The sequence below is a fragment of the Emys orbicularis genome, chromosome 2, assembly GCF_028017835.1.
Source record: "Emys orbicularis isolate rEmyOrb1 chromosome 2, rEmyOrb1.hap1, whole genome shotgun sequence".
Lineage (NCBI taxonomy): Eukaryota > Metazoa > Chordata > Testudines > Emydidae > Emys > Emys orbicularis.
The window spans coordinates 17158254-17183840 of NC_088684.1; the positions used below are offsets into that span (position 1 = coordinate 17158254).

Below are 25587 nucleotides of genomic sequence, written 5' to 3' on the forward strand. Positions count from 1 at the left end.
TAACAAACACTTGTATGAAAATAGGATCTCCAGAGCTAGGAACTGTCAGTACCAAAACCACACTAAATCTACTGCACTTGATTTAAAGGACTAACTCCATTAACTCTCAGCAGTAATAAGCTCTTATCTTCTATGTTAGCTAGCCACTAGAGGGGGATAAGACACACTTGGCCAGTTGCTACAGTAACACCTGTTGTAGTAACCTAAACTGCATGGTAGATTGAGCTACACCTAAAATAACAAATGGAGATATCCTAGAACTGGAAGGGACCCCAAAAGGTCATGAAGTCCAGTGCCCTGCCTTCACTAGCAGGACCAAATACTGATTTGGCCCCAGATCCCTAAGTGGCCCCCTCAAGGATTGAACTCACAATCCTGGGTTTAGCAGGCTAATGCTCAAACAACTGAGCTATCCCTCCCCCCGAAGTGTTGGCCTCACGCTTCCACTGGTGAATTGATCTTCTGCTCAATATGAACATCACAAATATTATAAGTGAAGTCAATGAGAATTTTATCTGTGCATGATTAAGTCCAAGAGAATTATTTCTCCTATTTAACAAAACAGTAAAAACATATAGACGTTTTGCCCAATAGCTACTTTTCTTTCAAAGACAATGGTTGTTTCTCTTACACCAGAACTAGAGCTAAACCCGTGTGTTTGATTTACATATCCAAATGCTATCAAATTTGTTGTAGATTATGAGCATGATAGGATACGACTAACTCTAACTTTTACTAACTAAAAGATATAGACTCAATTCTTCCCAGCTTAATGACCTTACGAGAAGACCCTGACAAGATCATGGACGAGCTCCCTGAAGACATTTGGACATTTAAAAGTACGCAAGTATCCTCAGAGCTAAATATTGAATCTCCTGGGCAGACTAGTTGAAATGCATTCATGTCTCTTATTTGGTTCGCACCACTGTGTGCTCGGTGCAGGACAAAATCTAGAGGAAGGCACAGCCTTTTCCTAAAGCACAAGATATGTAAACTGGAGAAACATTACACATCAGGCTAATAGTGTCTGATTGGGGATTCGAAGTTCTGTGCACAGAGTGGCCCAAAGTTTCTTTTTAAATAACTTCATTGTTCGCAGAAGAAATGTCTTAAGGAGGGATGTGAATTAAGGAAATGTGGTTGCAGGGCATGTGAGATGGAGGAGACTGTTCAAGATGCTTCCCAAATCTCACTCATTCTCCCCATAAACCCCTCCTTCCCACCAGTCTGTCTCCTCTTTCTCTATCTAGCTATCGAAGGTACTTACATGGCCTCCGTTACTGTAGTAGCTCACAGTCTTCAATGTATTTATCCTCAAAATAGCTTGTGAGGAGGGAAGAGCTATTTATCCCCATTTTACAAATAGGGAACGAATGCACAGAGAGGCTAAGTGACTTCCCAAGGAGACGCAGGAGGTCTGTGGCAAAGCAGGAATTTGAACCACATCTGCCAAGTCTTAGGCCAGGGCCCAAGCTACTGGACCATCTTTTCTCTCCCAGCTATCTCTAAATATTCATCTTTTTCCTTCTCACAGACACTTTTCTCTTTATCCCCAAACCCTTTCCCTTTCCATTGAGCTGTCTCTCAAGCCTCTCACACCAAACCTTCACTGTCTTTCACATTCCCAGTCTCAACTCCCTCCACCCAATTTCCCCAATCCTTCTCAAATCCCAGTTTCTGCCCCCCCCCCACTCCCACCAAACTCATCCCTCTTCTTTTTCCCCACATGCCCTTCACACGATTCCCCCTCCTTAACCCTCACCTCTTAGCTCAGCAGTAGAGCTGGTTAGGAAACAGTAGAATTATTTTCTAGGGGAAAAAATTAAAAAATAACATTTAATTCCCCCCCCCCCTTTTTTTTTACAATAAACAGAAAACTTTTCAGTAAGATGTTTGTTTTTGAAAACTTTTTTGTTTTGTTTTTCCACTCAGAAAACAGAAAATGTTGAATGAAATGAAATTGTACCATGCATCCATCTCTCCCCTGGCCTCGCTAATGAGGTTGAGTAGTTGCCATTCAACGTGTACTAGGAATCAACAGGTTTTACCATATGTACTGTAGCCATGACTGTTCCACAAAGTGTTATGTTCGCCATTTTCTGCATGTTTTGGCATTGGCTGTGCTGCAGTAGACGTGTACATCCATGTGCCATCAGATAACAACATCCTTCCTGCTCCTTTATGGCTTTAGCGACAAGGATGCCTTCCTGGGAACAGACTGTTGCATGGAAAGGAGATGAAATCCTCTCTACAAGATTTCCCATGTGGCCAAAGACTGTTGGTTTGAAAGGATCTGGATTTCCAATTCTACAGCTGCCCTTGTGGTTACAGACAGATGCTTCAAAAGGACATGGCACTACAAGGCCGCCTCCTACTACCATGGAAAGCTATGATATTTTACCCCAAATGCAGCCATCAAGTGAGTTCAGAGAATGGTCTGCTGTAATCAGATGCCTGGGAACATAAGGGGCTTTCACTCACTCAGTAGACTATGTCCTTTGCTTATACATCTTCAGTGAGGCTTACAGGCCAAATCCTGCTCATGTGATCACTCAGCTTGTCCTCCCTGCCTGTGTAGGGAGCGCATTGGAGCAGCAGCTGTGGAGTGACTCTTCAGGCACTCTGTAGCCCGGGGAAATGATTCTTTCTTGGCCCAACTTCCTACCCTCTGCAGAGCTACTCAGGGGCTGTGTGCTGGAAGGAGAATGTGGGCTTAACAGGATGGGGAAGGGAGAGAAAAACAGCTCCTGTTAGTTCCAGCCATGGATTTTCTGTGGCCCCCAATCCACTGAAATGTTACTTCCTGAGGAAAAGCATCAGGCTTGAGCTCGCTGCCATCTTGAGAAAACAGTCCTCAAATTCAACAAATTACATCAGCCCCCGCCTATCCCTGTCATTTTCAGGGAGCAGTGTCCCAGGGGTGCAAAGAACAATAGAAACTCTTCTTCTGACCCTCCAGACATTAAACACCCCAACCTCTACCCGAAAACCTGAGCATAAGAAGGGAAGAGAAGCGAGTTAGGTTGGTAGTACCTCAAAAGGCCAAACAAGAGCTAGTGTGTGCATATAAGGGCACAGTTTGCCCACCCAGAGATCAAAGCTCCCACAAACATCAGCAGCAGCCAGCACATGTAACTTTTTGCTTCCGTACGTGTCAAAGTTGAAAAATTTCAAGTCAGATGAGGAAAGAGCTTGGGCCATGATTTTCAAAAGTGACAAGTGATTTTTCATGGAGATGGTTCGATTTCGATTAAATTGTGGCAGAATTGGCACACACGTGCCTGGTTTCCTGCCAGTTTTCCCTTCCTTCTCTTTGGCAGCCCACCCGGGGGTCTAATAGGGAACTGAGAGCCTGGAAGCCATGACTCCTAAGCACTGTGGCTCCCAGCCCAATTGGGGACAGAGGGCTTCCAAGGTCAGGCACTCTTGGGCAGCCCATCATGCAGGCTCCCCATGAACCAGAGCCCCAGGGCTTCCAAGGTCCCTTGGTGGACTGCCCTGGAGCTGGGGCACTGTTCTCTTTCACAGAGAATTTCTAAACTTTGGGTTTTCATTCCAAATTGGAACAAAAACTAATTCTGAAATATGAAGCGCCTCCACGAAATGGAATGACCTCTCTCCATGCAGCTCCAGTCTCAAGTTGGACACACAAAAATCACTCGATGTTTTTGAAAATCTAGTCCATAATTCTTTCCCATAGACATATATTATGTGACTCGTATTGAATTAGCTCTGAAATCTGGCTGGACAGTTTAATTTACGTTCTTTGTTTCCGCAGCGGTTACCTCTTCACCAATGCCCTCCATCTCTGCTGAACAAATGCAGGATTTGCCGAAACTTCTTCCTCTTTCTAGTGAGGAGATTTCATCATTGTAGGGGAGCTACGTAAAATTATTAGAACTGTCCTACAGCAGCTACTTACCCAGCCAAGGCCTCCATGCTCCTGACTTTTTCTTCAGCCTTCTTCACTCCACGCGAGCCACTTAGCTATCAGCCACTTTCTGTTCTTCTCATGCCCGGGCCTTCTGCCACGGTGGCTTGTATGCCTAGAAAGTCCTCTCTGACATGCTCCCGGCCTTTTTAATTATGCTAGGGGGCGTATTGTAAATCCATGTCTACCCTCACCTAGTTCGTGACCTGCCAAAACCTTGGGACTAACAATATGCATGTTGAACTTCACCTTTCATCATCTCCCCATATTTTATATGCCATCTAGTTCAAGGGGGGCAGGATTCCTGTGTCTTTATCTGCCTATAGCACACCAAGCATGCTGTTGGCATTATACAGGTAAGAAATCATAACAATTAAAATGATATTGAAACATGTTTGGTTTTGTTCCCATAGCTGAAATGTATCCATTCTGGACACAGCCAGCTTCTCCTGAAGTAACCAAAGTAGCTGTCCAAACGGAGTCGGGTAAGTTTATTTCTTATGTACAAGACTGAGGTTGTTTTGAGATAACCTGTAAAGAATGCTGCCTGGTACATTTATGATAGAGGAATTAATTAATTTGTCCCTGTATGTGGGCTCATACATACACACATATATAAACAGATGATTTGTCAAATGTGTAATTCTATGTGGTCTATTGATCCTTTACTGAACCTGCCATATGTTTCTATTAAAATGCCAGGGCCTGATATATTCTTTTCCTCCCTTCATTTATAACAGATCTGCCTTCATTATTGTTGTCTACCCCTGTATACAAGCCTGAAGTGTTACCAAAACTGCATACAGCTTCCAGTAAGTACCTGCTCTCTGCAGCAAAAAATGGGGGTACTGACAATATACACTTGCTCGAGTCATATTTTGATGTTACATATATTTGTGTGCTCCCATATATAAAAGGGGCCACTTTCACTTTGGTTCCATTTGTGAGTCATGTAACTCTAATATATAAAACATGTTACTAAAAAGGCATTCACCTATGTGTTACATGTGTTGTTTTTAACTTTGGGGAGAATCTGAAAACTCCCTTATCCAAAAGAAAATAGCATGCTTCAAATACTCCTACTAATAAAAGTCAATCGCTGTTGCTTTACACACAACATGTAATCTAGAGAAAGAAAATCAAGACTGTTTACCAGTCTGGCAGTCCCTAAGCCTCAGGATGAGGCCAACCTCCTTCGGTGATATAAATATCAGCACATCAAGGATACCCGTCAGGGGCTAGATTTTCACAAGACCTCAGCACATTAGGTGCAGATTTGGTATGTAGCTGGGGCCACAAGTATCACAATGGGTGCTGAGTACTTTTGAAAATCTGGGCCCTATTTAGATGCCTAGAAGGAGCTCTCTTGAAAAATCTGGGCCCAACTGTGGGTGCTGAACCCATGAACATCTGGCCCTGAACTCTTTTGGAAATTAGCCCCAAATCATCTAGACCAGAGTTGGCAATTGGAAGACATAGTAGCTTAGAAGTAGACTTAGGCTAAATCTGCATAGCAAATCAAGTTAAAGCTTTAAACATGATTCAGGGAGGAGAAGGAAACTTCTGCTTTTAAACACAACAGCAGCCAGAAATATAGGAAATCTGATGGATGTTTGCCAGTGCTTATCATAGGAAATGAGTAAACTTGGTGAGGACAGCTCTATCCATTATACTGTATGCTTAAGATAGGAAGAAACATGTCTAGTGTGACTGCTGAAGTGGAAAAGTAAAAGCAACTATGGCCACATCTTGCCATCCTTTTTTAAGTACAACTCCCATTGACTTCAGTAAGAGTGTGATGCATGGGTATGACTCTTAGAATAGAAACATAAACTCATAACAAACATAAAGACTTAAGCCAACATCCCATTCCATTTCAATTAACCCACACTCCAAACCCCATCCTGTCTTCCAACCACGCAACTATTTAGGTAGGGGTGTGTGGATCCACACTTTCCCCAAGTTCAGGAGTGAGGCTTTATCTGGGGTTTTATCTAGTTCATTTTAGAGCCAGCCCCAAGCTGAGAAATTCAGAGCTGAATTTGAGCTCTCTCAACGTTCAGGAGGTGATTGGATCATGGGTTGTATTTCTGGCTCATCACTGCCTTGGCTGCAAATGATTCATGGAAGAAATACAGGCGATGAAAACAAGGCCAAAGGAAATGTTATTGATAGTGTACAAAAATAATTAATGCCGCATTTTGAAGCTTCATGCCCTGCTGCAGTTCTTGTCCCTGCTGGTTCCACATTTAGGCCTCAGTATGTATAGCTACATATTCCTACTTGAGTCTCCTGGCTAAGGGAAACCAAACTCTAAAGGTGGTTTCCCCAGCTGCAGTCAGTGACTGGCAAAACTCAAAGGGTTATTGAGGTTTGGGCTGGAGAAGGACTCAAGCATTTTTAGAATAATTGTACCTTGATCCATGGGGGTGCCTTCTATGGCAGAAGAGTGGGATTTGATGGTTTGAGGTTTTTAATCTTGATTTTCACTTGATCTTAATTCCTTCCCTGGACTGGAATGTGAATACCTCATTTTAAGATTGTATGTTGATTTAGGCTAAACATTTTCAGAGCCACTTAAGCCACTAAAGTTAATGGGAATTGGGCATCCAAGTCCTACAGGCAGCTTTGAAAAACTGAGCCTTAATCTCACTTTATTTGACTCATATAAGCTATCTTTTGAGAGCAGCCACTGAACTCGGTTCTCTAATGATACCTGTTTTTATAATGTGACTTTCAATCTGGAGCACCCCAGAGTGCCTTTTCAAAGGGCTCACTTCAGCCACCTCTCGGGTGGAACATGAAAGCTGTTTAACAGTGCACAGCAATGCTGCACAACAATGTAGGACAAGTTGTGAAAAAGAAAAGCATGTGTGACTGGAACAGTGGAAGGAATTTAATTAAGCATGTAAATTCCCCAGTTAGAATCTAGCCAGGACCCCAGTGGCTCATTCAGAAAGTTCCATGGGATATTTGATGACCATGAGTATTCAAGACCTTGATTCTACTGTTCATCATACAGCAGTGCAGCACAGTGCCCCCAGACTGGTGCTAGCACCTTTGGCTAGCCAGTAATGCAGAGAAAAGAATGTGACCTACTGAATCATCAAACCACGTACCACAGCACCAAGTTAGTCTCCTGACCAACTGCTGACCCGTCCCTATTTAGCTTGGTGCAATATGACCTGGTCCTGGCACTTTAGTCAGGCACGTAACTCTCTAAGTGCGTCTTAGTATATTTTGTTCATTTGTTTTTTACCTGTATGGGAGTTTGAAGCCAGTGTTCTTTGCTCTCAGCCATTTTTTGTAGTTTTTCCCAAATGCTTGGTACAATATGACCTGGTCCTGGAACAAGGTGGAATGGCTGCTGATGTTTTGCTGGTGCTTAATAGATTTTGAATGGTTTTTTTCCCTCTCCCACTTGTTTCACACCAATTTCCTGCCTAGTTACCAGCAAATTCCAGAAAGGTTACTTCTCTTTTCATTATTCATACTCATTTAATTCTCATTCTCATTTTTGAGAATAGCTCATAATGACTGTCATGGACCTTCTCCCAATCAGGCAACGCATCTCTCAGTCTGAAGACTGCCACCACAAAGCACACATCCACCTCTCCTCCCCACATGTATCTCTGCTTCCCACTGCCCCCTGCCTACTTTCAGTCTGCCCACCCTACTCTGCTTCCTCTCTATGCCCAGCGTGGCCGCCACCCCACTCTCTGACTCCCTACTAGTCTTTCTCCCTTTGGTCTCCAGCAGCCGAATACTTCTCGTTGTGACCTACCCTATCATGCTGGTACTCTTTACCCTGTGATCATCCACAGGTAACCCCCTGTCATCCCCCTCAGCTGCTGCGGATAGCTGCTCCATTCCTGAATTGCCATGGTCAAAAGCCAGGAATGATGGGCTGAGTGTACTTTCATTCTTCCCGCCCCCATGTTAATATGTGAACTGCTTTTCCATGACATGAAATTCACTCATCCTGTCTGCTAATTAAAGCCGGTTAGGGTGATGTGATGCAAATTTATCCCATGTTCTTTATATTTCAGAGCACTCAATGAACCAAACTCTGATCTCTCCCTGTCCTGTTTTGCTCCGCTTTGTGTTTTGTTCTTCAGTTATAAAGTGCTCCTGAGAAAGGAAATTCGGTGGATCCCATGAGGCTAATTCATGTGATCAAAATGAAATGATTTCTGTGTTCCCACAGAAAAGCCGGGCTGTCAGGCATGGCGGCAGCGTTTCTGCTTTGAGCCAGACCTTTTCTGTTTCGAAGGGTGATATTAACTTCCGAGCGCAGCTGGGCCTGAGGAGTTAAAGCAGATGTTCCATGGTTCCTGATGATAAATGTAATTTTATTGTATGGGAGGGCAAGGTAGGGCGAAGAACAACCAACCCAACATTCGGAAGTGAAATAAGTGGTGGGAATGGGGCATCAGGCAACTGGCACATGAAAGCTCAAGGGTTTCTCAAAGCCACTTTCTGTAAATGGAATCCAAAGAGGCTTTCTGCAGACAGGGGTGATTCCACAGAATGTGGGTTGTGGTGTAATGAAGTTTGAGAACCGCTGTATAATGAAGAGCTATCTCCTACACTCTGTATACAGCATTAGAAAGTAAAAGTATGCAGTAAAATTCCTGTATCCATCATTTGGGGAAGGAGGTGGGAAATGAGGTGAGTGAGTGGGAAACATGTCCAGCTAATCTGTGTGTTGTAACCATTTCCATAAACAGTAATTGAGGGGTTCTCTTATGAAGACCCATGGGTGGGTTTGAGCACATAGGAAATTGAATATCTCTGTGGTGTGGATAAATAGGTACCAATAAAGAGGTACCAATACAGTTCCAAAGGAGATAGGGGAGGGACACGTTGTGGAGGACTTTGTGATAGATTAATTGGAAGCATATGGAAAAATAAAACACAATGTTTTGACATTGTCAAAGGAAATCGTAGTAGCTTGAAATGGGTTTTTAATAAATCTGAATAGCACAGAATTTCCTGTGATAACTGCTTGGTCAAAATAGGGGCAGCAATATGAAGAACTAACGGTGTGGGCTGCAATAATTTTTTTAAGGCAAACACTGCTTCCTTGTGGCCCTTTTGTGCTAATGGAGCTGCCTGAGAGATCGAATTGGCACGTTGCATTCCCTATGCCAATGTCTCCTAAGCAGCAGGATCAGGGAAGGTAGAGAGATGTTTTTTTTCCAGCAACCCCTGGGTTTTTCATGCAGAGACTTGGAAACAAAACCTTGGTTCAGATTTACTTGGCAGTCTAACAATGATATTTCTGATTCAAGAAAGCTCTTGCGCATACCAACTCCTACTGTCTTCGGCCGTCTGGTTATTGATTCACAACGAGCCCTTATCTAAATGTGGGCGTGTGCATGTATGTCGTGCAGCTGCTACTGCAAACATCCAATTTTCTTTAGTCAGGCACGATCACACTTCTTGGGAGTGTTAACTCTCTAAGTGCGTCTCAGTATTTTTGTTCATTTGTTTTTTACCTGTATGGGAGTTTGGAGCCAGTGTTCTTTGCTCTCAGCCATCTTTTGTGGTTTTTCCCAAATGCTTGGGCACTGTACTTGCACTTTTCTTATTTTAATAGTACTCGTGTACACGGTCTACACTACACGGTTAGGTTGACACAAGGCAGCTTATGTCGACCTAGCTGTCTATGTGTCTTCACTTAAATTTGGCTCCCGTTGATGTAAGTGTCCTGCTACGCCGACTTAATAACACCTGAGCGGCAGACAGCCAGGGTTGATGTAGTTAGGTCGGTGCAGTGATAGTGTAGATGCTGTGTTACTTACGTCATGTTACTGGCCTCCAGGAGCTGTCCCACAATCCTCCACACTGACCCCACTGGTTACTGTTGTGAACTCTGCTGCCTAGACTGCAAGCTATCCCACCCCTTTAAAGCCCAAGAGTTGTTGACATTCTTTTTCCTGGTTGCCCACTTGGTGAGCACACCTGGCAACTCTCCGTTGTTGAGTTTAACTGCCCAGTTGTCAATGCCGGCTACATGCTGCAGACACGCTCCCGCCTGGAGTAGGCAGGAGATATTGAATTGCCTGTGGGGAGAAGAGGCTGTGCAGGCACAGTGCTGACTCAGCCTTGGACACGTGGATATCTGTGAGCAGATTGCTTGGGGCATGCAGGAGAAGGGCTACACTAGGGACCAGCAGCAGTGCTGCGTGAAAGCCAAGGAGCTGTGGCAGGCAAACCAGAAGGCCAGGGAGGCCAACAATCGATCTGGTGCTGAGCTGCAGACCTGCTGCTTTTACAAAGAGCTACAACCTCAGCGGAGACCCCATTACCAACCCCAGCACCACTGTGGATACTTCCAAGAAGCCCGAGTCAGAGGCCCTTTTTGTGAACAGTGAGGAGGAGGAGGAGGTGGGTGAGGAAGAGGAGGAGGAATATGGGGCACAGGTGACATGGGGATCCAGCTGTGCAGCGACCCAGGACATGTTTTTGACTCTACCGCCGTCCAGCCAGTCCAACAGTTGAGCACAGACGAGTCCGATGCAGGGGAAGGAACCTCTGGTGAGTATGCAGTTTGCTTTGAAATTACAGGGATGGAACCCCCAAAGTAGCAGGACATATCTGTTGATTTACTCTTTTTTTTTTTAAACTTGTGCTTGAAGAGGTAGTGCAACTACCAAGAGAGGTAGAGTTCCCAGCTGCTTTTCATTCTCCTCCAGAGTTTAGGCAGAGGGAGGCCACACAGAGTTGTTTGTTTATGTGCACCTGGATGTCCCGTGAATACTCTGTAGAGATCTCAATGAACCTTTCATGGAGGTACTCTGCAATCCTCTGCCGAAGGTTTCTGGGGAGGGCTGCCTTATTTCTTCCACCTTGGCAGGACACTTTCCCATGCCACTCAGCAGGCACCATTGCAGTACCCAGGCGAGCAGCAGCTGTGCGCTCTCTGCCTCCGTTACCCTCGGGAGTGAGATACCAGCTAAAATCACAACTGCCTGTGGAAAATGGTGCCAGGATTGAGTTCCATTGCCCTGTACAGCTATATTCATGGCTGTGAGCTATTCCCCCATCCTCTCCATGGGCCATACTCACCAGGCAAATGCTGTGACTGGTCCCAAGGAGAAGTGAGAATGTAGTGCTTACAACTTTTGGGGATCAATGGGAGTGTGGCAGTATCCTAAGTTTCGATTTCCATTGGGAATACACTGGACAATGATACCTCTTTGTTGTATTTACAGCTGCTGGTATTGTGGCCTTCAGGGGCTCCCCTTCCACACCCATAGAATGACTGAGCCAGATAAGGAGGAGAAGGAAGAGGACTCCGGATGATATGTTCCAGGAAATGCTGCAAGCCTGTGCTGCTTCAGAGAACCAGATCAGGGCCTGGAGGATCACCCTTACAGACAGCCTGGAGAGGAGAAAGGCCCAGGAATCCCAGCAGGAAAAGGAGAGGAAGATGCACCAGGATATAGTGGGGCTTCTCAGTAAGCAAACAGAGAAGCTGCAGACTCTGGTAGATCTGCGGGTCCAACAATCTGGTGCTCGCCTCCCTCTGTAGCCCATAGAGAACTCAATATCGGGACCTCCTTACACCATCCCCCACAACATTCCACATGGCATCAGGGGTCGCTGCACTATTCCTACCACTCCATGCCAGGGGACATTAAAGACAACCACAGCTTTACATACGCTGACCTGTGAAAGCCATGGTTGGTGTATGTGTACCTGAAATGGAAATGACTGTTCTTTCCCCTTCATAGGTTCTGTTCCTCTTCATAGGTTCTGTTCCCTTAATTTATTAAGCTTTAAATGCTTTTTTTTTTTAAATGCCTCGTTCATGTTATGGAATAAAATTCTATTTTGTTTGGATAAAGAGTCATTTCTATTAATTCACAACGTTTGGTGCTGGGCAGGTTTAACATGCTCCAGTTTCCTGTTACTTCTTTTTGTCACAGAACCGTAACATCATTCACAAACAATAGGTGCATTGACAGTGTTATATTCCTACATACACAGCAATCACTACAAGAATGCTACCGGGCTGCAAAAGAGCAAGGCTGCAGAGACACACTACAGCCAGATACACTGCTCAGGCTCACTATTATAATGTTCTTTCAAAGCCTGTCTGAGCCATCTAGCTCTGTGTTGAGCTCTTCTAATAGCCCTTGTATCTGGCTGTTCAAATTCAGCAGACAGTCGCTCCACCTCTGCTCTCCATCCCAGCAGAAACTTTGCCCCGTTTGCTTCACAGATATGCTGCAGGACACAGCAGGCAGCTATAACCGTTGGCATCTTTTTCTCTCTGAGGTCCAATCTCATAAGAAAACAATGCCAGTGACACTTCAAATAACCAAAGGCACGCTCAATTGTCATTCGGCACCTGCTGAGCCTGTCGTTGAAGCGCTCCTTGCTGCTGTCGAGATGGCTGGTGCATGGCTTCATGAGCCAGGGGAGCAAGGGACTGGCTGGGTCTCCCAGGATCACTATTACCATTTCAAGGTACACAATGGTAAGCCGCCGGTCAGGAAAGAAAAGTCCCTGCTTGCAGCTTTCTGCACAGTCCTGTGTTCTAAGATGCAAGCGCCATGCACCTTCCCTGACCAGCCCACACTGATGTCAGTAAAGCATCCCCAGTGATCCACCAGCAAGTGCATAACCATACAAAAGTAGCCCTTTCTACTGATGTACTATGTCGCAAGGTGGTCTGCTGCTTAAATAGGGATATGCATGCCAGCTATCTCCCAATCACAGTTCAGAAAGCCTATTGCTGCAAAACCATCTACTATGTCCTGCACATTGCCCGGAGTCACAGTCCTGTGTAGCAGGAGGTGATTACTGGCCCTGCGCACTTGCATGACAATGGCGCCTGCGGTGAATTTCCCAACTCCAAATTGATTCCTGCCTAACTGGTAGCAAACTGCCATTGCTCATTTCCACAGTGCAATCACCTCTTGCTCCCCTCTCATTTTGGGGTCCCTGCACCGGAGGGCTGGGGAAAGCTCCGTACACAGATCCAGGAACATGGCCTTGTGCATCTGAAAGTTCTGCAGCCACTGCTCGTCATCCCAAACCTGCATTACGATGTAATCCCACCAGTCAGTGCTTGTTTCTCAGGCTCAGAACTGGCGCTTCACCTTCTCTAGCTCCTCCGTGATCACCACCAACAACCTTGAATTGTTTCTTTCTATGTCCCACAGCAATCTTGCCTCCAAGGAAGCATCATGCAGCTCTGCCAACACTGCAGGATTGTGTGCCCTGTGCTTGCAGTGTTCATGACAATAGTGCAGAGTTGTGCAGGCGCCATGCTTCTGCTAGAGATGGCTGACAGTGAGGAAGGCCGCACAGGTTTGAGGGGATTTTTGAAAAGAAGATGCAAAATATTATGGGCTGCAGTACAAGTGATGGGATGGAGAACACTGCATTGTGGGAAGTTGCCCCCATGCTCCTAGTTGCCCCTGCAAAACAAGGCATTGCAAAAACTTCCTAACACACCAGGCACGGAACAGTGGTGAGTTGCACGGTGGGATACCTACTGACGTGCACGGCATGCTGCACCGATACAAGCACTCCTGGTGAGGACGTGCACTGCCGCTACAGGTAGCATAGTGTGCACATGCACAAGCGATGTAATCACTGCAGTTGCTGTATGCCAACATAACTTAGGTCAACATAATTTTGTAGTGTAAACATAGCCTCAGAGAAGTAAAAATTCAAAGCATTGGAACATAAACTTGAGCTAGATGATGTACGTTTCTTAAAGAGGTGTAATTTTCACCTGTGTATAATGCATATTTATAGCTTGAAATTGATGTCAGCCATGAAAAGCAATGGAGCTGGACTGGAAGAAGTAATTAGGCATAAAACCCCAAATGATGGACAACCTGTAGCAAAACAGGCAGTGACAAGAAGAAGAGAGAGCAAGCTAGCCTGGGACATTGGGCATTCTCGACTGGGGAGTTTCTACTGAAACTTACTCACTAGTAGGCAACTGATAAATACTAGACACTAGAAAGAAGTTCTGAATTTAGAAGGCTTCCAAACCCCAGGCAATGATGGTAGGTAGCTAATTATTTTGTCCTTCTTGATCTCTGTTGTTTTTCTTCTGTTTAAATATATGTAGCCATTCTAAGAGGTGAATATATCTTATTCCCCATAGCACCCATTGGTTGTCACTGGAAATTAATGATTAGCATAACTAATGGATGTATTTTTGGTTTCTTTGTATCCTACATGGTGAGAAATGAAGAATTTGAGAAGAATTAGGCTCACATACCTGAATGGCAAGCAGAGGGCCATGCCGCAGTCGTTCTTTAAAATGATTCTGCACAGAGATGTTTTTGATTGTGGTGTTTTTTATTGTAAGCTCTGTGTTGTTTGGTTCAGATCAGCTTGGCCTTCTCTGTGAAGACTGGAAATCATGGGTATCTCTAGGACCTCAGAATCGGAGACAGGTTAAATGTCCCTTTAGCAACAACTAGAAATAAAGAAATTCCAGCTAGCTAGGTATTTACCTGGTGTCTTATGAGTTTCTGTAAGGGATGAACAGTGCTCTGGAGACCTTTACCTGAAGTGTTAAGGGAAGGCAACCCTCATTCCAATAATGAGTAATGTGCAATGTTGCAAATCCTATAGTAAATCAGAGTGCGGAAAATTCCTTTTCCAGACCTTTGCTTTGATCTGATGGTTTATCAGGCTATCTCATCATCAAAATAAACAGCGGTTCAGACAGTGCAACACCTATGGGCCTCATCCTAAGCACCCGGCATTCTCAGCAACAGCAGCACCTCTCAGGATCAGACTCTTTGTATGTAATTAGTTGGGGCTTGATGGAGGCGCAGGGATATACAGAGTATGGATGGCAGAATATCTTCAGCCCACCTGATCCTGGCACCTGCTAGGCAGGCACCAGACACTTTGTGGGGTGCACTGTTTGGCGTTGGGTTTCATCGTGGAAGAAGGCTATAGGCAGCCTGCACCATTGTGCAAGAACTTCTGGGGACCCAATGGATGAATCAAGCCTTCAGTATAAAACTGACATCACCCTGGACTCGACATACAGATGTTTGCCAGATGTCAGAATGCGTGGCAGTTTGGGATGCAGCGATGGTTCAATTTTACTGCTAGCTTGGCCAGTTCCAAAGGGGGCAGACGTTGCTTTGTAGTAATCTCTTTCAGATTGACAGCACCTTCATTTTCCTCCTGCCCGTGGATGCCATTTTATATTAAACTTCATGTCAGCACTAGACAACTCAGGCATATTTCAACAGAGCTTCATTAATCCAAGTGTAAGTGGAATAACCTCTCCTATCATATAACATAAGATTGCAGAAACCATAAAGAATGGTATTTGGACCCAAAAATGCAATTACTCTTTCAGAGAGATTATATCCTGTGTATAAGGAATCTTATATAGATTTAAGGCCAGATCCTGATCCCAAGCGTAAATCCAAGAGCAACTTGATTGAAGCCAGTTAACTTCAACAGTGTCACCAACACCATGCATTCCATCTGCTCCACAACGGTCAGTGTCCCTCTCTGTGAATGCCCCCAAATCATTCTCTGTAGGGAGGGTGCCCTATAGGAGTCAAGAAGTCTCCAAGTCTCCCATCATCTCCTCTCCATTCTTTGGTAGTTTTGCTACTAGAGCCTTTCCTGGCCAAGGCTGTGACTGGGACTCCTTGTTACTGTTATTTTCCCAGTAGGGAGGGGCTCAATGAGAAATATAATACAATTCAGGACTGCAATACAGTTTCTGCCTAATTTCTGTAGGGTTGATAGGAGAGGGGGAGGGGCAGCATTGTCCTGGGCCTCCACCACCATGACCATTATCTCCCAACCTAGATCTGGTCTTGATCCCCTCCACAAGGATCCCGACTCCCTCCTGGGGATTCTTCTGCCAGGTTCCAGGAAGGGGAAATGGGGCCATACAGCTTTTCTGTCCATGTGGGTCAAAGGAAATCAATACATAGAGGAGCCGGCAGGAATGATCTAGGCCCCTAACATTGCGTGTGATGTTTTCCTGTTCCATGAGGCTGCATCACAAGAGCAGGGAGCACACAAAAAATACTTCCCCTTGTCACAAAAACACTTAAAAGATAAGTGGCAGAGCACAAGACAATTATCCCACCAACCAATGTTTAAAGCTTGCATTTTTCACAAGAATTGTATTGAGTCTTTGCTGACATCTAGCCGATGAAGTGGGTTTTAGCTCACGAAAGCTTATGGCCAAATAAATTTGTTAGTTTCTAAGCTCCCACAAGTACTCCTTGTTCTTTTTGCCCATATTGAGAGTGTTAGTTAAATGCAAATGCAGGACAACACAATACAAAAAACATGCAGGGCACTAAAAAGGTGGCGCTGCTTGTCTTTGACTAAAAAACAAAACAAAAAAAACCAGAACATTTTTTGGTTTTCAAAACTGAAAAAAACAAAATGTTTCATAAACTGTCAATGAAGATGTTTTTCTTCCTTTCTCATCTTCCCCCCCCCCCATTTCTCTTCCCCTTTTTTGCTACTGAAAAGGAGGGGGAAAGGAGGGGGGGGGACTGAAAACTAATTTTTGTGTTTTTTTTCCCCATGGAAAAAAAAATCTGAAAAATTTAAAAAATGCAGAAAATTTTCATTTTTGAATAGAAGACCTGTATCATAAAAAAGTTTTAAACAGATACATTTTGACCAGCTCTACATTATATTCCATGTAAAAAAAACCCCACAAAAACAAAATAAAAACCTGACCTTAATCCAGTCCTGTGACTGAGCTATCAAGCACTTAAAAATAACACATAGTGACGTGGACCGGAATTGTTTCAGTATTCTGTACTGCTATATGCAGAAATGGCAACTCCACTTAGAGTGAAATGTCCTCCTATAGTGACATTGACCTGTGAGGAAACGTCATCTCTCCACAGGCTTTGTCTACATTGCAAGCTAGTGGTGAAAGTCTCCTGCTCATGTGCGCATACCAGATTGTTTCCATTAATGTATGGAGTATTTGCTGGGGATTTTCATGTAATGAGATCTGAAGTGTCATATGCCATAACTTCTACAAATTTCATAGGAAGTGCCATGATCCATCTAGTCCCATGTCAAATTGCGGCTAGTACCAGATTTATCAAAGGAAAATGTAACCACCACCCCATAATTCATAACTTTTCAATAACATACCAATAGAGAACCTTCTTTCTAACCCCAGGTAATTAGTGCTTTGCTTCTGTTCTCAAAGATGAAGGTTTATATCCTTGATGCATTCTTAGCATAGGTAGTGAAAGATTCATGAAATTATTTCCTAACATTAATTTATCATTGTGCAACAGGCGAGCAGGTACTACCTGTGCAGTATGTCTTTGATGGTGGCGGGGGTGAAGAAGTCTAAAGAGAGGTGGGAAAAATCCCAAAAAGAAACAGGAAGCCAATTAATAGAACACAGACATTTCTGAAATCCAAATGCTCCATCTAAAATAACCCTGGGACAGGTCTAGTTTAGTCCTTAAGGCACCATATTTTGGTTTCTGCTGTGATAAAAAAATCCTTCAGCTGTTCCTTGTCACTACACACCATCAGCAGTAAGAGGTGGCAAGCAGCTGGGCACTTCACACTATGACTTCCTCAGCTTCAATATGGCACCACGAGACAGAGAAGATATTTGTAAAAAATCGGGCCAGATGTTGATAAGAGATTGCCTAGTTTGGAGATTCTTTTTGATAAAAATTTGGAGTCTTTTTGGAGACCAATGTACAGAAATGACTAAGAAATGAAGATGGTTAGTGGAGCAAGAGAGAGATATTGAACCACATAGCCCTACAATGAGAAGAAATCATTGCATACATTTAATAAACAAAAAAGAAAACACAGGGACTAAGGAAACAATATCAGCATCCCAACAGGTCCCACAAAACCCTTTGGAAGTCATGTTAGCTGCAGATGATCCATTTGTATCTAGCGGGTAAATGGTCCAGTAACTCAATGTGAAGTTTATGTAATTACAACCAAAGTTATGGTAATTACTAAATATAATGGAAAACTCACCAGACCATTGTCTTCATGGGTCCGTGAGGATAGGACCTGTGCAGTCACTATGGAATTAAACTATCTGGCCATTACAGTTCATCTGAAGTGTATGTTCATCTTTGGTGTTTGCTTTCATTACCATGGAAGGCTCATTAAGAACATAAGAACAGCCATACTGGGTCAGACCATGTAGCCCAGTATCCTGTCTTCCAACAATGGCCAATGCCAGATGCTTCAAAGGGAATGAACAGGACAGGGCAATCATTAAGGTGTTATTTCAGAAGCCTCTCTCATCTCAAGTGCGCTAAGCCTCACAATCCAAAATATCAATTAAAACATGACAGCACAAGTGAAACTACTGCAATAAGAGAAAGTCTTCTACTAAAACCACCAGAGGCCACCCAGTTGGATCAGGAGGCTTTTAACAAACAAACATGAAACATCTTTAAACCCCACATTTAGAATAAGAGAAAAGGATGGAATCCATCAAAATACTATTCACTTATGGCCACTGCTCCATGATAAAAGGAGCATCAGCCATGCGGGGTGTGAACCAGGGCAGTAAGCATGGATTTTGCCTACTGTAAAAACTCAGCCTTCTTCTAGGCACCTGCTAAAGAAGGAAACAGTCACCTCACAATGGATGACCGCATCATTTGTCAATCAATTGACTGGACCTATGATATTGGTACTTGAATTCAGTTTATTTATCCCAAGTCAACCTCACCTCTGAGTTTCTGTTTTTTGTAGGATAAAAGTTATGATCCTTTGGGCAAAGTCTAATAGTCACCATGCAAACCACCTCCTCATGGCGAAATTCGGTTGTGCCTTCTGAATTGTTTGATTGGCAGGATGTTTTCTATATTTACTGAACAAAATCAATAAAAGTGTTTTAAAAAACAAAATATTTACTTAAAATTCCTGTTTGGATTGGGGGAATAGCTGTTATTACTAAAATATTGGCCTGGCTTACCCAGTACAGTGCTTGAGAATGGTATTTCTCAATAAGAGTAGAAGAGGCACGGTCTGAAAGCTGGAGCCTCACATTGACTGGCTGGTTAGCAATGTCACAGGGTGCAGAGAACAGGGATGTGTGGCCAAGACGCTATTGTTAAAATGTTGCCATCAAATTGAAGGGAGGTTTGGTGCTATTTCGTTGCCTTTGGCAGAATTCATTGTGTCTCTGGACTCTATGAGATCATCCCTAGCAGAGAATAAAGACTTGCCTCCGGGGCTTGTGAAAATATTTCGGAAGAGCAAATTTTCTTTTTTTTTTGTAACAAACCAGCTTGTGCCAAAAGGCAGATTTTTTTAAAATGGGTTTTCAGGGTCGGATACCTCAGATCCATCTATAATGTTTTCTTGTACACGTGTGCACCCTTAAATACTGTGCTACACTATCAGTAACTTCAATAAAGTTTTCAGGGAATGAAACAAACATTTCTGGACAATGCACTTAACATGAAAAAGGCTATGCAAGGTTTTTCTTCATTATGAGAAAGTGGTTTTATTTAAACAGAGAAACAAGTGAAAAAACACTTTCTGTAAGCATATATGCACATCATATATAGGGTTTATTAAAGCCCAATGGGGAAATTTTTGTCAAAGCCTCTTGGTAATATAATTGCCAGTGCAAAGCAATCTAGATCTTATCAAACGGATGTTGCATTTGCTTGTTATCATATAAATCAAACAAAGAAACAAATGTAACATCAATGCCTGCTCAGTAATATTTCAGCTAGTGTCAAAGCCTCTGCTCTCCTGTTCTTAAACAGATATATAAAAAGAGGTGCAGAAGAGTGAGAGGCTGCCATCTGTGAACTCCGGCATATTTCACTCTAAGGGACAAAAATATGAACCGGGTGATGCATTACTTAACAATTCATATTCCAGCAGATCATCAACTCAAAGGACAGTTTCCAAGTCTATAGAAGGTACAGTATCACAATTGCACGGAGAAGCCTCAGTGAATCTAGAGATTGTTGTTAGACCTCAGTCATATAGGTTTGGGAATTCATGAAGCTAGAACATTCAGTGCAGATGATGAAAACATGTATGAAATACAAATGAAAATGGAAACAATATTACTCTACAGGCTTTGGGTCAAATTTTCAGCCTACCCTTCACCAGAGACTGTTTAGTCCATATACTCATCTAAGCACCCACAGCTAAGGTATTTAGACTGAGATTTTCAGAGCTGCTTAAAGGAACTGGATGCCCAATTCCCATTAGAATTAATAAAAATGAGGTGTCCAAACCTGGGAAACATTTCTGCTTTAGGCTGTCAGTGACCTTCTTAATGAATGGGTGCAAAACTGTAGGTCAGAATCCTTTGTATCCTCTATAAAGTGAAACCTGGATATAGAAAATGTCATTTATAATGAAATGGAATAAAATTCTCAATCTTTTCAGTGCATCACAATTTGCAAAGCTGCAGTTTCAGTTATATTGAACTTCCACTTATAAATGATGCTCTGTAAAAGACTAAATAGGAACTCAAGAAGAAGATTCCTTAGAGTTGTGCTAAATAGGTGTTAGCATGGATTGAGCCGAGACCTCCCTATTTTAAACTCAAAGATCTCCCAAATTGTGTACCATGTTTTTCCATTAGTTTTGTCCCACACAGGTTTGGTTTTTATGACATTTAGTGCAATGAACTTGTCAATCAGCATCTTTCCCAAGTATTCACACTAGTTCAGAGTTACATTTCTTCTAGGATGTCCACAGGCAACTCTTAAAGAGCCATCCATGAACTCCCCTCCTGTTACCTTTATGGCTCAAAAGATCAATCCTTGCGTGATGGAGCTGTGCAAATTTTTCCAGCAGTGCCTTTGTGTCAATCAAAGAAGAAATTCAAGAAAAGAAGCCATGAGGTAAATCTAGCCCTCCTTTTGGCATCCTTTACCTTCTTGAGATGTTCTGCGTTGCTCTCTCAAAGGACAGTTTCCAATCACCAGCAGTTAGTTTTAAAAGTCTGCAAGTCTGGCCCTACGGACCTTACAATCAAGCATGCAGGGAGGACGCATTTCAGGGAAGCATCAGCCTCAACCACTTGGGATTGGGATTTATGTGGGGGCAGGCGGGCAAAATGGAGTCTGAGAAGAGGGCATATCCCTCAGCTTCAGTCAGTGATTCGTTTGGGATAAAGGTAACCTGAATGTTGTGTTCACACAGGCCACTCATTGCCTGGAAGGACTGTTTAGTACACTGGGGCAACATTCTTCTAGCAGGTTGGTTTTGTTCATCATCAGAGGTCAGATTCCCAGCTAGGCACAGGGTTCTAGGAAGGGGGCAAAGGCAACTGTCCACTCCCCTGATGGTGGAACTAGCTCCAGGATCAGGGGAGTGGACAGTTTCCTTCGCCCCCTTCCTAGCTCTGCTGTAGTGCCTACACCCAATGAGAGGAGAGGGCACAACAGTGATGGAGCTGAGGGACCAGGATCTTCCCTCAGGCCTAGAATAGGAAACTGGGAAAGGCAGGACTCCTGGGCTCTGTTCTGCTGCTGCGTGACCTTGGGCAAGTTGGAAGTAGAGCTGGGAATAAAGCCCAGGAGTGGATAACCTAAATGATGTGCCTCAGTTTCCCCATCAGTAAAATGGGGATGTTAACACTTACCTGCCTCATTGTGAAAAATCCCATGGCTGGATGCCACTGCATGTGTCCAACACAAGATGAAAGTCATTGTATGAACCAGAAAAATGTGCCTCTCCCATTGCTCTCCAGCTTCCCCTGAGATAGGCCTCAGGCTGCTACTTACACTGAAGTGTATTACAACAGAGGATTCTCTTTCTCGGTTGTAAATTGGAGCAGAGGAGTGTTTTGTAGTTCTCTAATTCTCAGAAAACTCAGTAACACCTGCTCATAAATTCAGTTGAAAATGGCGCTGAAGAAACCATCTGGCACAGCTCAAGCCCTCTTGATTTGACTGGTTTAGGAGATTATTTCCTACATAACTTGGTAGCTTGGCTATAGATACAGGAAAAGTAGGAGGAGAGCATGCATACTTCCAAGATAAAAAGCCACATTTTAGCCCTGCTGTTAGAGAGCAAAATCCTACTGAGGTCAGTGGAATTATACCAGCATTGAACGTAAACAGGAGAGATGGTGGAGATTTTTTTCATTAAATTATTTGAGTTTTCATTTTTGTCAAAAATGTTCTTTGATTTTTTGAAGTTTTTCATAAACAAACTAAAAATTTTAATTTCACTATTTTGCCCAAAAAACATGAGAAAATTGGACACTTTTTGCAGAAAAGTCCATTTTGTCAAAAAAAAGCCATTTTCCTTTACAAAAATGGTTCACTGGCAAATTTTCCAACCATGTGTTGTTAACCAGCAATGCAAGTGCAGCCTGGCCTGATCCAGCTCACTGGTGGTAGCAGATCTCCTGAGTTCACTGTGGTCTTGGGCTGATGTTAACGCCGACCATACAGCCACAATTAATGAGCATCGTGTTCCTGACGAGATGGGTATAAACTGGAGGCATTCGCTTATCTGAAGCTGTCACTGTAAAATGAAAGTCCCTCTGAAATCCCAGTTGCAGACCTGCTGTTGAACCAGCACTGAAGTACATATTTTAATAGGCTCCTCACCAGCAGGGTTCTTCCCCCAATAATATCAAAAACATTGTGATGTAAAAGGCACAGAAATAGCAGCTGGTGTGTTTGCAATAGAAAATCCTGTTGGTAAAGGAAAAGTGCTGCTTAGGTTGATTCCGCAAGGTGCATTGCCTAGATAAGTGATATACTTTCTGAGGCATTCAACTAACCATGCCTCTTCTTTTTTTTTTTTTTTTTAAAAATACACAGTGCCTCTTTCTATGCTCCCTCCCTAGGCTCAGGATATCATATTATATCTCCTAGAGCTGGAAGGGACCTTGAAAGGTCATTGAGTCCAGCCCCCTGCCTTCACTAGCAGGACCAAGTACTGATTTTGCCCCAGATCCTTAAGTGGCCCCCTCAAGGATTGAACTCACAACCCTAGGTTTAGCAGGTCAATGCTCAAACCACTGAGCTATCCTTTGATCCTTCCCATTTTCTGCACTAGATTGTCTTCCTCTATTCCAAGAGGGCTTTGAACTCTGCATGTAGCTGGAGAACCCAGGACAATCATTTTTAGACTCCTTCTAGTTGGCTGTAGGTTGGGCGGGGTGGGGACAACATAATTTTTTCCTAACTTTTAAATATTGTTAGTGATGAGCTTGTGGAAAATCAGGTACCTGGGAGCTGGGGGAGGAGCTATCTCACACCCAGAGCAGAGCCACTTGTTCCCAGAACTTAAACCAACAAAATGCAGAGTCAAATTAACAGAGCTGAAAGAACAATTGAGAGAGAACAATATGTTCTGTGCTGGAAGGAGTTTGTGTGTGGTTTCCTGCTTCCATATAGTCCTCAAGGCTTCTATGTATGGCATGCCCATCTCAGCACCCTTTTCGTGCTGACTTCAAGTTGTTCCTCCATTAAACTCTTCTGTTAAAAATGGCTCTTTTAAGTGTGCTTTATGGGACAGATTTTCAAAAGTGCTCAGCATTGTCCTGACAGTGTGTAATAAAAAAAACTGCCATTGACTTCACTGGAAGCAGACTTAGGGCAATGTTAAGTACTTTAAAAAATCCTACTCTAAATCGCCAAATGTTTAAATACGGTTAGAGCTACTGATAAATGTTACAAATATAGACCTCTCAGTATTTTGATAATACTTCTGTATGAGTAGGATATCCTTGCATTGGGCTATTCCCATTAATCCCTATTCCTGAAAGAGAGAGGAATGTGGACAATAATTTCTTTAGATGAGAATCTGTATACTTGATTGGTGGCCTTGAAAGCTTAAGAATTTTGAGAGGAAAAACTATATTGAGCCAATTAAATCAAGAACTTCCGCATGTGGGAATGAGAGATGGAAATATAGAATGGAAGAAAAGACATTTAGAAAATATCTTCCATTGTTGTAGCCATGTCAGTGACAGGATATTAGAGAGAAAAGGTGGGTGAGGTCATATCTTTTATGGGACCAACTTCTGTTGGTGAAAGATACAAGAGAAAACTTGGTCCAGTAAAAGATATGACCTCACACATCTTTGATCTCTATTTAGAAAATATGTCATATTCCATTATGGGCCTGATCTAAAGCCCATTGAAATCAATAGGAGTCTTTCAATGGTCTTTAGATTAGTCCCTATATTCAAATCTGTCTGAAGCAAATCCCTAGTAGGTGTCATTGGGTAATTATCCCTGATGACATTGCACTTGTAATATGGCTTATAGTGGTCTGATCTTCAGTTGGTGTGAATCAGCATTGCCCCATTCACTCAGTGGGATTTAATGTGTACAGTGTAGGCTTTATAGTCCCTTGCAAAAAAGAATATATGGAGTCAGCCCATTATATTGCATTATTAGGGTGACAGCAAGGTTGGGCTAACTGTGTTTATCTTTGAAAGCACAAGTCTTATAAGAATTACCTGATCTTCAAATAAAATGTCAGGCAGTCCTCCCACAGGCAAAATTCCCATTGTAGTTAATGGCCGTTTTACTTGAGTAAAGACTGGGAATTGGGCTGTCAATGGATAAATATTCTGGGACGGTATCTGATCTGACAGCCACAGGGTTTGAATCATGGGTAACTCCATTAACTTCAGTGGAATTATTCCAGATTTATAGCGACATGAACAAAATCAGAATCCAGGCTTTTATATGCAGCATACATTTTTTGTCTATTTAAACTAGAACACTTACCTGAAAAAATGTACGTATAAAATCACAATAGATGAAACGATATTACTCCCCTAACTTTGACTAAATCTTTAGGTACTGTATTGAATACTATTCCTGGTTCTTGAAAAATGCAACTTACGTCTGTGAAAGGGTCAAAAGAATGGCTTACTCACAAAGTAAGTACACTTTCTGGCTATACTCTTCCATAGTCTATTCAATGTGTCAAAGTGGAGGTATATCAATTTATAGCCACTGAAAATCTGGCTCAGTAAAGTTGCAAAAGGTTATGGAGCCGCTCGTGATCTAAAGATCATTAACGAGACGCTTTAAATCTCCACAGAGCAATTAAGAGTCTTTCCCCAATAGCTATTTTATTATCTTTTATTTATGAAATAAAAAGGTATAATTAAGCTTACAATATGTTTTAGAAATTCTCCTTGTGAAATATGTTCTGAGTGTGATTTTCTTTTGTTCTTCCAGCGTTAAAACAAAAATGCCTTACAAACATCTGTAAATCTGTCTAAAGCACTGAGGGAATTTACTGCAAATGAGAAGAGTTCTGGCAGTCTTTAGTCGTCTTTTTCCATTTAACAAGAATTGATGGCTATCTATGTTAGTTACAAATATTTGTATCAACCAGCTATTTTCTAGAGATTGTTTTTCCTCCAAAGGATTGTATAAATGATGTATAAAACCAGGTGAACTTCAAACAATAAATTTAACTGTAATGAAATATTTTAAAAAGATTTTTAAACTGTGCTTTATAAAAGATATCAATAAAGTCTGTTAATGTATGCAGATTGTTAGTTTTGTCCAAAATTACATTCAAGAGATCATAATCAATATGAAATAATTTTAAATCAGACCTAAAAGACGCCTAAGAGGTGACCTTGTTTACTATTTCATGAACTTAAACATTTTCAGATCGTTCAGTGTTCCAAATCCAGAGATCGCCCT

General features: G+C 42.8%; 1 protein-coding gene across 1 annotated transcript in view; it reads left to right on the plus strand.

Moving 5' to 3' along the window:
* HHLA1 (HHLA1 neighbor of OC90) overlaps positions 1–25154 on the plus strand; it is a 35677-nt gene extending 10523 nt beyond the window's left edge. The window contains exons 9-16 of the mRNA XM_065397644.1: positions 747–839; positions 2192–2419; positions 3779–3853; positions 4345–4416; positions 4672–4743; positions 20637–20793; positions 24724–24806; positions 25111–25154. Coding sequence (XP_065253716.1) covers positions 747–839; positions 2192–2419; positions 3779–3853; positions 4345–4416; positions 4672–4743; positions 20637–20793; positions 24724–24806; positions 25111–25154 — 824 coding nt within the window. The remainder of the gene's footprint in view (positions 1–746; positions 840–2191; positions 2420–3778; positions 3854–4344; positions 4417–4671; positions 4744–20636; positions 20794–24723; positions 24807–25110) is intronic.
* Positions 25155–25587: the final 433 nt, after the last annotated feature.